This window comes from Syngnathus scovelli, chromosome 2 (assembly GCF_024217435.2).
Source record: "Syngnathus scovelli strain Florida chromosome 2, RoL_Ssco_1.2, whole genome shotgun sequence".
Classification (NCBI taxonomy): domain Eukaryota; kingdom Metazoa; phylum Chordata; class Actinopteri; order Syngnathiformes; family Syngnathidae; genus Syngnathus; species Syngnathus scovelli.
Genome location: NC_090848.1, coordinates 18,758,771 through 18,771,485, shown reverse-complemented (window position 1 = coordinate 18,771,485; position 12,715 = coordinate 18,758,771). Strand labels below are relative to the sequence as shown.

Here is a 12,715-nt window from a genome sequence, read left to right as displayed (position 1 = left end):
GACACTGAATAATGTTTAAATGGGCGAGTATCGCTGCATTGATAATGCAAGGGTTAATAAAACTCTCCAAATATTAAATGGCGCAGTGAAGCAATAATGAGAAATTGCCCCTTTCCGAGTGAACTTAAATGCGCCGTTAGAAGCTGAAGCTCCGTGGAATAGCGTTCCAGCTAACTTCTCCTTCGACCATGCCTGGGAAGTGCAAATTTCAGGAGTCCTGGCTTTCCAAGGAGGCTTACAAAGACTGGCTGGTTAAGGACACCCATGACATTCACTTCGCTCGATGTCGGGCCTGTTCTAAATCCATTAAACTTCAGACCATGGGCGAGGCTGCTCTCACCAGCCACGCAGGGGGAGCTGGACACAAAGCGGCGGTGCGCAAGCTTGTGGAAGGTAGATAAGCTTCACATGTCAAAGTAGGAAACAGACGGGAGGAAACAATCCTGTGCAATAATAATTACGTGCATTCTCGGCGTGTCATTATGCTGCTTACTGCCACACAATCACGACACTACGCGTAGTTGTTATTCTACGATGAAACTGCTAAATTAAGGTTTACACGGCATTATGAGTATATTATAATTAGTATATTTTTCATCTCAGATGTGGTGCGTTAATGCCAAGCTATGCTGTCAATGAACAGTACTAGTCAGTGCTAATTAATAGGTCACTACCAGCGAGCATTTAGTAAGCCAACACGTGCAATTTAACTGTCTCTGGCACGCCCCTAACGCCCCCAATACCCTCAATATTCAAGAATCTAAGTCTTAGCTACACAGGCTTTACTATAAACACTAGTCACACTTCTCTTCTTTTATACACATTCTGTAATCTCCTAAGATGCCACAAGATGGCACCAAAGTTCTGGTGAAAAAGAAAGTAGTAATTGATGTCAAAGAAGTGATACATTCCGACCAAAGACTAATATTTTCGTATTCCTAGATAGAGTCTTCCTCGCATGTGCATGCATACTTCAGGTGAAGTTTTATGAAAATCAAATAATTTGTAAGGCATTTGTTTTTAGGGGTATTGTTGTAAGATTTGTTTGAAATTATATTAAAGTGTGTTGGGGTGATAGTATGGGTTGTAATTATCAAAATAGGCAATTGTAAATACTTTCAGAAGCAACATTTTTTGCGTATTTTTGCGATTTGTGTCAGGACTCGTGCCTAACTTAATGAGAAAAAGCGCTTGGAGCAATCAAGTAAGCGCTGTTTATCAAAAACATTAACATTTGCAGCTCTGCTTACTTTGGCAAAGCCACCCATGTTCCCACCCAAAATGAGTGCCCATGCAATTTCTGTTACATCACCATGCGTTGATACAGCATTTTTCTACAGGTCACCAAATTTCAATCATCGAATATTGTCTCAATGTGGCGCAAGATATTAAGATGCTTTATATTAATACTGTATTTTACAGTATTTGTAAAATTATAATATAATTATATATAATAGTAATATAATAGTATAATAGTAAACAATCTTATTTCTTGTAGGGCGTGTTGTACATACTCTGCCCACTGGTTTCCACAAACACAATTACTTGCGCTCCTTCTCTCTTGTTCTGTCAAACAGGCAACTTGAGGATGATAAATGCTGCAGGACAGATGAACGGCAGCTTGAATTGGGTAACTACCTTAAAACAATTGTTCTAACCAAAACTGTAGATGATGAAGTATTCTTTCACCTCAGTGTGATGCACAGACTGAAGACAGCAAGGACCACGTGGCTATTTGCCTGCAACGTCACGACCTGGATAGACTACCAGGGAACGACTGGTCAGATCCGCAACACAGCCCCGTGTCAAACTCCAGTCTCCACAATACTGAGCTGCAGGATGCATCCTTCCCTGCTGCCTACTTTACAGCAGCAGGTAGATACAGTCACTTTGACACCAAATCAAATATTACAGTACATCGGGGGAGAGAGAATAGCAACAGCTACTGAGTGCAAAGTGGTGAATGTTTGAATTTATGGTGGTGCCTTGACTTACAAATGACCCAACTATCTTGTTTATCGAGCGATGAAACGTTGCTGGACTTCTTTTTAAACTTTGAATTGTAAACAAAAATCAAGATGGTAGCCGCAAAAGATGTGATTTGTATTATGATTGTGGTCACCGAACAAATTAAACTCTCAAGTCAAGGCACCATTTTAAAAAAAGAAAAAATTACTTGACTTATAACTTGTTTGAAATTTAGTGGAGACGTGACTTGGCTTGCTTGCTTGATTGTTGCCACATTAACTGGGGCCATGCATGAAAATTAAGACTTGACACTTATGACTAACAAATGTGATTTATCACCCCGCTGTACAGTTAATAAAGACTTTATGATGATGACATATTGATCCCAATTCATTCACTTCACATTGTTCCTTAACTAGAGGGAAATCTCTTGTCTGTATGCTGAATACTTGCCCCCTCCCCCAGGGACCTCCGGCTTTGTCACCCAGCGTCTCGTCCCGCCGGCAGTCAGCCGGACACAGGAAGCGGCGGATCACCAGCAGAGGGCAGAAGTCCTGGAGCAACAGCAGCACATGAAGCTGCTAGAGTGGGAGAACAGGATGAAAGTGCTGGCGTGGGAGCAGGAGCTGATGAGGGAGAAGACACGAGCAGCTCGCCAGAAGGTGAAAGCCTTTAGGATGAAGAAGAACTACTACAAGGCCAAACTAAAGAGGATGGGAGAGGTCGTGCCGCCATCCTCCCCCGACACCAGCGACGAAGAGAGAGGCCCCGATCCAACGGGATGAGCCGAGTTTTTACTTTTAGCCATTTAAGCGCTTGTCCCACATGCCCTTGAAGTATTTTAATGTATGGTTTTGTACCTGAATGCTGAGACTGTTCTTTGCCTCATCAGTCTATCTTGCACAAGGGGAACATTTGCTTGAGTAGAGCAAGCTACGATATCAGGCCCACTTTTTTTTTTTTTAAATTATTATTTACATCTTAAGTGAGCTACACCAGAAAGTTGGCAAGTCTGAGAGTTCAAACCTCAGATAAAGTAAATTATGAGTCAAATTCAGCCATACATACTACATTTTTTCCCTACCCTTATTAGGAGCTCAGCCCAGCTTTGAGCAAACTGAAGGGCATTCCCTTGATTGGTAGCCAATCAATAGCAACGCACACAGATGAACAACCATTAACCACTATTGGACCAATTTAGCATCTCGAATTAAAATGCATTTTGATGGAATTTCGAGGACACAGAAAACCACATCAGCAAGAAAAGAACATACAATCTCCACAGAAGAAACCCAAAGCCAAGATTTGAAACCCGAACCACAGTACTGTGAGGCAGATATGCTTACCATATAATAACTTGGGTCAAATTGTGGCAATCTTGACGATGGCACCCAAGTAGTCTTCAAACAATATCAACATAGTTTCCTGGATTCAGTGGACCTTTACATTGGAATCTGCCCCTGATGTTCAATTCAGTATTAGAACCTAAATGTAGTGGATAAAATTGCAATGTGTACGGCAGTTAAGTATGTTTAATTGTTTCTTGAAGTACTCTATTGCCTGTGGTGACACTTTGATCCTGGAACAGATTATTTCTATTACGTACTAATATTTGCTTTAGGAAATATTACACAGAATCCTAAGACCTGTTGTCTCAACAATCAATCTGTGGCACAACCCAACTCACGATATCACGCTAATGAGCTCGCTAATGCTAGCTTGTTAATAAGCTTAGACAAAATAGTAATTAGCTAGTGTAATGAGATTTTGGTCACCCATTCTGCTTTTCCAAGGATCCAAATTGCTTGCACTAATGCAGTTGTTACCAAGTTAACCAAAATCATATTTCTAAGCTTTCTCTGATGTGTGAGTTACTCTCCTCAGACAGGGCAGCCAGAAAAGCCACTGTACAGCTTTTCAAGTTTTGCATGGCAGTATATGTTTTTGTCATGTGTGCCTGTGGTACTAGCATCATATTTGCTTCTGCTAGCATTCTTATATGGACAACCTTGCCTCACATTGCGGCTTGTATGTGCATGTATAACATTGAAATGTACCAATAACAACCAAAAAGACCCCAATGTAATGAATAAATCCACCTTACAGCAGAGGTGTCCAAACTCTTTCCTCCGAGGTCTGCATACAGAAAAATGTCAGGACGGAAGTAATTATTTTTTTCAATACAACTTTTTAAACATGGTACAATTGTTAATGCAAAGTTAGTTTTGGATTGGCCCGTGACCCTGCAGCCCACTAGAATAGATCCAAATAGAACCATTTTTGTTTCTGAAACAAAAATTATCACCACAGCTTTATTCCTCAAATATATTTTATTATTTTAGAAAAGCTTTATTAAAAGTTATAGTGGCATTTCACTATATATTTGGTATATTGCTCATATAGCCCACTTTTTCAACAACCACATTTCTAACTATTGCTCACACCCACATACCTTTTTTTTAATTTCATTGCAGGTCATGCCAAATATATATTTTTTTATTTATGCCACGGGCCACTAAAAACCGGGCAGGCCACAAATGGCCTGCATGCTATAGTTTGGACACCAGTGCCTTACGTGGTCAAATTGAGTTCATCCCTTATTGTAAATATTGAGAGGCCAATTCATTGATTTAAAGAAATTCTAACATTAGTTCCATACTCCTTATTGCTGTCACACTTTTAGCCCTCATTATTAGATTCCAAACAGACTTTGTTTTTATTTAGTGAATAGTAATCATATAATGGACCCACACAGATCAGGTATTACACCCCCCCACCCCCATCCCCTCAACACACACACACACACACACACACACACACACACACACACACACACACACACACACACACGCACACATACACACACAAAAAACCTGTGTAGAATTTTTTTTTTTTTAATGTTCAACATTTCTGTTGTATCCATGGTAACAGAAACTATGATGGTTTCATGCCGCAATCTGCTTGCTGAGTGCAGGGAATGTGGCATCCCATTGTAAACACAAATGCATCACAGACATTGCCGTTCATTACTGCCTCATTCGTGTGTCTTTCCGAGAAATTCTGTTCTTGATTCAACCATATTGCCTCCTTGCTGTAATTGTGTATTCCTAAACATTGCATTAAAACAAAACAGATATAATTCAAAGTCAACCTTGGATCTGCATCAAATCAAGAGAGGAAGGGGTGGGCGGGGCGGAAATGATCACTTTCAACAATATTTACATCCATGAAGAAGATGATGTTGGCATCATAGCCGTACAATGCAGTTTTCTAAAGAATTAATAATTTAACTAAAAGTTTGATTTGCATGGATGCAAATACCATTGAAGATTATCGCCATGAGTGTTAAGTACAGTGGAAGGTTGCGTAAAAACTTCCATCACGATGCGTCACTCAATATTGTCAGACTCTAGCTTTGTGATTTTGCAGTCTGTGAAGTGTTTTGCTTTTTCATACAATGCCACCACATTTTCGTATCAAAGGTAAAAACTATGATGATGATGATGTACACATTTGTGTCCTAGCTTCTCAGTACAATGTAGCTTTTTGAAGGGGAAAAGAAGTCATCATTTGTGAGGGTTGTGCTTCCTCCTGCAGGAGTGAGAACAGCAGTGGCTGTTACGATGAAACAGAGCTGCATCTCAAAAGCCCGTAGAGATACAACTGATATCTTCTCCTGTGCAAATGGTGCAGCCGCAGTGCAGAATTCACCGGGTAGGAGACTAAACCGGCCTTCAGACAGAAGTTCAAATTGCAGGAACGTCTTTTCCCTCACTTCATTAATACTCTTGGCAGGAAGCTGAACTACTCATACTGACAGGCCAAATCTAAGTCCACTTGTTTACACTAAATGTGGTCATTATCCTGTATGGCAGTTAGGAGTGATTTAATTTCAGTGCAGGTGTCCAGCAGATAGTGAAAGAAAGTGTGTTGGAATCGTGCCAATGATGCAATTCAGCATTTAAATATCTAAAAATTAATCGAGAGCTCGTATGAGTTTGTGCAGACTCAGTCCTTTCGCTCCTGGGACAGAAGAGCCCTCGGCTTCACCTGCTATCTGGCTAATGTAAGAATACGTTGTCACGTGTCACGGGAAGGCACGCTCCGTTAACATCATAGTTACATTATTTTTCATTTGAGTGTTTTATACGTATAGAACAGAAGTAGTTTCTTACAAATGTTTAGTGTAATTACTGCATTAGTCACATTCTGACAAATTCGAGTTACATCGCTGCCATGGAAAGTGAACACTGTTTACGACTTGTACATAGTTTGATTGTTATGACGACCTAAATTGGTGGCGACCCACAAATGTTTTTTTTTTCCACTGAAAATTTATTTAAAAAAATAAAATAAAAAATAATTTAAAGATAATTTATTAATATTTAAATGGCAAATCATACAATGACAATAAATGCCCTTGTTGTCATTGCAATAATCTGTAATATTTGGGGGGGATAATTTAAAAATAATCTGCCATCCATCAATCAATAAAGCCAATGACATAATGTTGAATTAATTATGCATATTTAAATTATTATTATGATTTGAATTTAATTCTACACATTTCAATATAATGCAGATTATAACTCAAAGTAATGAATTGATGTTTTTTATAATGAGTCTTGTAACTGATTAATTGTAGTCATCCATGCATCTTCAATTTATCTTCTCATCATTAGTGTTGAGTGAATCCGATGCCTAAAATAGCTTTGGGATCGTTTTCCCTTTGGCTTGAATGCATCTGTTCTGTCCCTTGAGGCAGGTTGAGTTGTTATGCAAAAACAGTAAATTATGAAAAACTGCTGTGGCTTAATGTAGCCACATTGAAGAGAGGCAGGCTGGTGTCAACCCTCACCCACTGAGGATGTGACGCCGCACGTACACGGACACGGCCCAGGCACGGAAGGTCGACAGACGACAAGGTCACATTCATTTAACAGCGGAACTTTGATCACAAAACATCACAATCTCATGACAACTTGTGACGGAGCTTTAATGGTCAGACCCTGAAACCTCACGTGGCACCCTCAACATTGTCTCCCACCCTACAATCATCTTGTTCCATTCAAATCTCTTCACTTATAATGATAACGGTCTATTTACACATCACCCACTGATGCTGATAGTTTCCCTCCAACTATGTCTTGCGGTTTCTCATCAGATGTTATTATGCCATTTGCAATTACCACGCAAATTAGATGAGATATGTTTTTTTGTGAATTAAATACAGCTCACTCGCACAAACCTCACTCACACGGACATTACAAAAAAGAAAACATCACAAGAGACAGCTTAGTCTCCAATGAAAAAGATACAAAATGTATAAAAATGTTTTAGTATGTACAGTTTTTTCCCCGATTTTAGATGTATTCGATCTACATCTGACTGCGATATTTTGTAAACAGTTTTTGTCCTCTGGACCATCAAAGTTGGCATCTTCTTATTTTCCCACACTAAGTCACCTGTGTCCAAAGCTGTATTTTAGTCCTCCAATGCATCGCTGGTTCACCTTGTTCTCGGAATGCGTCGATGAATACTGAGGCTGCCATCAAGACTGTCCTTCGCTTCTGTTCGCTCTGAGATGGAAAGAAGATCAAATTAATTTCAGTTGCAAATCATTTTATTTTTAGATTTTCTTTTTGTACAAAATGAGACAAGGACATGCATACAATTTGAACCGATAGCTTGATAATTGCCTTACAAATGACCAATGAATGCTGTGATGCTGCCTTAAAGCAAATGAATAATCGGTTCAATATAAGAAATACAGTTAAAACCTCAAACATCATTTTATGTATAGCGCATCCTCATTAATGGTAGATATAGACAAACAAGTGGGTCACATCAATGCGCAATTTACAGTCTTCAAGGAGCCACGAAATGTGTGGAATGTGAGAGGTATGAGCTAAAGAACCACGGAAACATGAGGAGAACATCAAACATTCTGTCCTTACGCTCTTTTTTAACCCAATTATAGTGTGATTTTTCTGTTTGAATGAAACTCACATTTTGTGTACATTTTAAGAAATGAATTTTGTCATTGCAATCATTTAAAAATGTGGGCAATCAAAATAAGACATCATTTTTATATGCTTGGTTAAAGGACATCATGTTGAGACAAATGAAGAGGACACTTACTCAGAGTCAGGGGAAACTTCTGATATGCTGTGGGAGGTGGCAGACTGCGGCAGGGAGGGGCCATTGGACCCAGGGTTGGAGGCAGCGTTTGGAGGTGTGAGGACAGAGGGGTCAAAGGATGCAAGGATAGAGGAGAGAATATCCAGGTGCTCGCTAGAAGGTTGTCTCCCCAGAGGGTTCACACCCATGCCAGGCGTGGCCGTATGACCGGGGTACCTACATGAAGAGTCCAGGCGTCCTCGACCGTGATCCGACGAGGAGAAGGGCTCTTGGTGGGGCTCCTCCGAGATGGGTGGAGGCGGGGAGGACGGCGGAGGTTGGTCGGGGTGCAAGGGTTGGCGGGGCGGCAGGGAGCGCAGCCACTCGCGACAGGGTTGAGCCTGCGCCGACACTCCATTGGCCTCCAGCTGCTCCTTTGATTTACTGCTCATCAGTGCACCTGCCAGGTGCTCTCGAGATGAAGCCTGTCGACGAGTTTGTATGTTCAACTGGGATCTGGACCCGCTCAAGTTTCCCTCTATGCCACCGCCCATAGCGCCCCCATTTCCCCTCAAGTCCTCTCGCGAGGCGTGGATGGTACCGGAGTGATGGTTGTCCAGTCTGTCCCTAGAGGAGGTCAGGTTCTCCCTGGATGACGATATTCTCTGGTGATCCAGCCCCAACCCCGCCAGCCCTGCACCCTGGCCCAGTTCTCTCCTCCTGGGTAAGAGGTCCAGATTGTCCCTGGATCCCCGAGAGTCCAGCCGGTCCCTCGAGCCCCCGACTGTTTGCCTCCCGAGAGGATCCCTAGACAGCTGCCTCCGGGCCAGTGAGTCCAGATGCTCCCTGGATGAGTAGCGAGAACCTGGCTGCGAGAGGGAGCCCGTACCCCCTCCGGCACCAGCTGAGGCAGAGTACATGCGACCGTAAGAGGCCGCAGGAACACCTCGGTGGCCCAGGGTTGAGGTGCGGTACCAATTGAGCTCACTGGCACCACGGCCCACTGATGAAAGCCCCTGGAGGGCGGGGGGACAGCCCAGACGATTCTTGAGGATACCTATAAAGCATGAGAGCCATGATGGCAGAATCGAAGAAGAAATAAAGTTCGAAAACCAGAAAGAAACAAATGTAGCATTTTTTTTTCTCATTTTCTAGCAAGGTGAACAATTTGGGAATCACTGCAATGGGTTTTAGTAATATACCGTGAGGAACTCCCACATTAAGCTCTCACTGTTAAAAGAAAATAGCCTTTTTAACACACTGGCCACCAAGAACGGTATTTTTCCGACACACTGTCCTGTGTGTTGATGGCTGATGCAGGATGACATTGATGCATAAGTTTCAGAGGCAGAAGGTTGCCAGTACATACACATTTAAAATTTACTTTCCACACCCTTATACGTTGAAAGGAAGTGTCTTTGTCTCCCTGACGTCACCTTAGCCAGTTTGTGAATAGCTAACTGTAAATACATAGGTGGAGTCTGTATTTCACTATTTTACTCCAGAGAGTGTTACACGAACATAAAGTGATATTGTTAATTACCCGTGCTGTTTATTTTGGGAAGCTTTGAAATAACCCTGACATCAGGCTCGGGTCTTACGCGTGATTGAACTCACCCTTGCGGTGCCTGTGTGGCTGTGTGAGGCCACTCTCGTCGCCGCTGGTGAGCGCTGCGTCAGCTTGGTTGTTGTTGGCTGCATCCTTACTGTCGTCTGCGCCGAGTGGGCGCTCGGAGCCCCATTTTTGCAGGGTGTGTTTATCGCATCCTTCCAAAGCGGGCCAATAGGACAGCAGGTCATTGCCATCCAGATCTGTCACGCACCACAAATGATCAGTCAGGGTCTGCTTACTTTATCGGTAAAATTTAAAAACAACAGATTTTACATGAATGAATCATTCAGTCATCCGTTTGTTTGTTCGTTCATTCATTGAGTCATTCATTTTAAGAGTACTAAAATTTAAAGTGTCCATTAGGCAAAAACACAACTTATTCACTGTGGCATACACAATAAGAGGTTCAATCTTCTGTTAAGTCACCCTCAAGCACTTAAAATGTAAAAGAGTTGTACACAAACTCAAATATTGTAAGTCAATGAAAATGAAAAAAAACCCATGATATGCACATGTGATTGTAAAAAGAAAAAAATTGCAGTATGTTAATTAATCCATTTGTATCTTCAAATCATTTTTGTGAAAAAAAGCATACCACTTTTGAAACCTCAAAAACAACTCACCAGAGCGCTAAAATTTGTTTAAATGTGAATAATACATTGCACTGATGACCATATACTTGACTAAATACTGTACATTATTCATGGGTTGTTTTTAAAATAAAGTTTAGGGCCGTCACTAGACAAACAATTGTGTCACATTTGACTACCGTAATTTCCGGACTCTAAGTCGCGATTTTTTTCATAGTTTGGGTGGGGGGACGACTTATACTCAGGAGCGACTTATATGTGAATTTTTTTGCAAATTTTCAAAATTCAAAAATCCATGATGTAGTGAAACCGCGATAAACGAACCGCGATGTAGCAAGGGATTACTGTCATTTGACATGCAAGTGACGTCAGCAGCGCGGCGGTTGTTTACATAAGGACAAAGGATTCTATCACGGGATGACGAAGATGACGAAGGGCCCCACGTTTGAAGGATTTAATGATTTGGAGTGACACAAGGTTTGAAAAACGTATTTATGTTATAGTTATTTGATATATTTTATTTCGTGTAGCAACTTGTATATGTTTTTATCGTTACAGTTCAGTAGTTGTTGGATTGTTGAACTCTTGTTTTGTTAAATAAAGAGCCGTTTACCAAACCCACGTGTTTCCTGGTACTTTGTTAACGCTACAATATAGTTGTATACTAGATCTGTGCGGCGCGCACGCGGCGTTGTTGACATAAAGGAGAAGGAATTTGATCAATGGATTTAATGATTAGGAGTGACACAGATAGTTTGTTGTTATATGATAGTTATTTGAAATATACTTTATATATCATTATATGGGTCTGTGGAATAATTAGAAATGCAACTTACGAGTCCGACGTCAGCGGCGCGTATGTGGCGCATACACGGCATTGTTTACATAAAGGACGATCGATGGATTTAATGAATTGGAGTGACACAGATGGTTTGATAAACGTGTTATTTATGTAATACTTATTTGAATAACTCTGAATGTTACTCAGGCCCGTTCTCAGCTCCTCGTTTGTGTATATGTCACGTTAGCATACCGTATCGTTTAGCCTGTTGTTGCTGGTTCATGTCTGTTCTTGGTGTTGGATTTTGACAAATAAATTTGCCCCAAAAGTGCGACTTATACTCCGGTGCGACTTATATATGTTTTTTTTTCACTGTATTGTGCATTTTATGGCTGGTGTGACTTATACTCCGGTGCGACTTATAGTCCGAAAATTACGGTACTTTAATGTTCTTTGTAACAGATGTGGTTGGTCTTAGTTATCCATATTCCTCCTGTGGTCTTCTAATGGTATCCATTTATCGACTCTGCCAAATCAATGGCAGCCTTAATGTTACGTCAAGACAGATGAGATAGCATCTTTTCAAAGAAAATGACCTTTCAGTAAAACATCCCCTCCCTCAATCATGTCACAGTCCTTCTCATTGATGAATTGATTGAAATTCTCCTGGATCACCGCGATCCTGGACATGCTTGTCTATATAGCTGACAGGTTTTGGTCAAGAGAAAACCCAGATAGCTTATTGGGCTTAACATTGATTTGTTTTTTTAGATTCATAGATTGTTAGTCTCTTTTTCTATGCCCTTTTCTCATTCCTCGAAGACAAACCTTTGGTAGAAAACATGTTCTGTAAGAAGGACACTTTAACAGACCAATTTTTAACTGCAAGAAATAGAGCCGTAAAATAAAAAGATAGGAAAATGGAAGTTACAGTACAGGTGTGTATTCGACAATATGCCCACCTTTGGTACCGTTGTTGGAAGGCTCTGTGAGTAGACGCTCGCCGTGATTGGAGCGCTTAAAACGACGTTGGATGCGCCCGCGTAGACGGACATTGTCCTCGCTCTCGGATGATGGTATGGAGAGACTGCGCTCCTCCTCCATGGAGAGGTCGGAATCAGAGTCAGAATCCTCACCTTTTAGGAAGGGGAAGACAGAAAATAAATAAAATTTTGGAGCAAAAACAAATGTCCAAACCTGGTGCATGAGTGTGTCTTTACTCCATAAATGAAATTTGTTGACCTATGCTAATTGAAATGCTTTGGGCTTGTTTACCTCCATCTCTGTGGAACATGGCGACATCCAAGTCCGTTGCCCCGGTTTGAACGATGTTTTGTTCCAGAGTTTGACGCGCTAAAAGATTCTCTCTGAAAGGCAAACCAGGAGAGGAGTTACTACACATTAGAGACACAAGTACTGCGTGTTTACTCATGCTGACTAATGGAGAGCATCCACATAAATACAGCATGTCAATTACAAACAAGGAGACAAGCAGCGAGCTACAAAGAAAAAGTCACTCCCGGCAACATTAGAGTTGCTCTACATTCGGTACAGAAACTGTTTTATCCGATGTGTATTCCCTTTACCCCACTGACCCACAAAACAGACAAGAGGCTTTTAATGGCTGGAGTTTCAATATTCCCT

General features: G+C 41.2%; 2 protein-coding genes across 3 annotated transcripts in view; one reads left to right on the top strand and one right to left on the bottom strand.

Annotated features, from left to right (window-relative positions):
* The first annotated feature begins 78 nt into the window (after positions 1-78).
* On the top strand, positions 79-4,076 carry LOC125988173 (uncharacterized). Its single transcript, XM_049753044.2, has 4 exons — positions 79-393; positions 1,578-1,630; positions 1,695-1,875; positions 2,434-4,076. Exons 1-4 carry the CDS (start codon positions 189-191, stop codon positions 2,751-2,753), a joined length of 759 nt encoding a protein of 252 aa, XP_049609001.1. The 5' UTR covers positions 79-188; the 3' UTR covers positions 2,754-4,076.
* Positions 4,077-6,940: 2,864 nt separating this feature from the next.
* celsr3 (cadherin, EGF LAG seven-pass G-type receptor 3) overlaps positions 6,941-12,715 on the bottom strand; it is a 55,956-nt gene continuing 50,181 nt past the window's right edge. For both annotated transcript variants that reach the window (XM_049753001.2, XM_049753003.2), the window contains 5 exons: positions 12,347-12,438; positions 12,034-12,207; positions 9,706-9,900; positions 8,110-9,145; positions 6,941-7,547 (listed from right to left, as the gene is read on the bottom strand). In XM_049753001.2, the coding sequence (XP_049608958.1) occupies positions 7,520-7,547; positions 8,110-9,145; positions 9,706-9,900; positions 12,034-12,207; positions 12,347-12,438 (1,525 nt within the window). In that variant the 3' untranslated portion in view covers positions 6,941-7,519. The remainder of the gene's footprint in view (positions 7,548-8,109; positions 9,146-9,705; positions 9,901-12,033; positions 12,208-12,346; positions 12,439-12,715) is intronic.

What these genes read in the sequence shown, in the direction of transcription:
- LOC125988173 (XM_049753044.2), top strand. Translation starts at nt 189, where the DNA reads ATGCCTGGGAAGTGCAAATTTCAGGAGTCCTGGCTTTCCAAGGAGGCT. An exon ending in GGTGCGCAAGCTTGTGGAAG is followed by an intron (nt 394 to 1,577) that starts GTAGATAAGCTT and finishes TCTGTCAAACAG; the next exon opens with GCAACTTGAGGATGATAAAT. An exon ending in TGAACGGCAGCTTGAATTGG is followed by an intron (nt 1,631 to 1,694) that starts GTAACTACCTTA and finishes CTTTCACCTCAG; the next exon opens with TGTGATGCACAGACTGAAGA.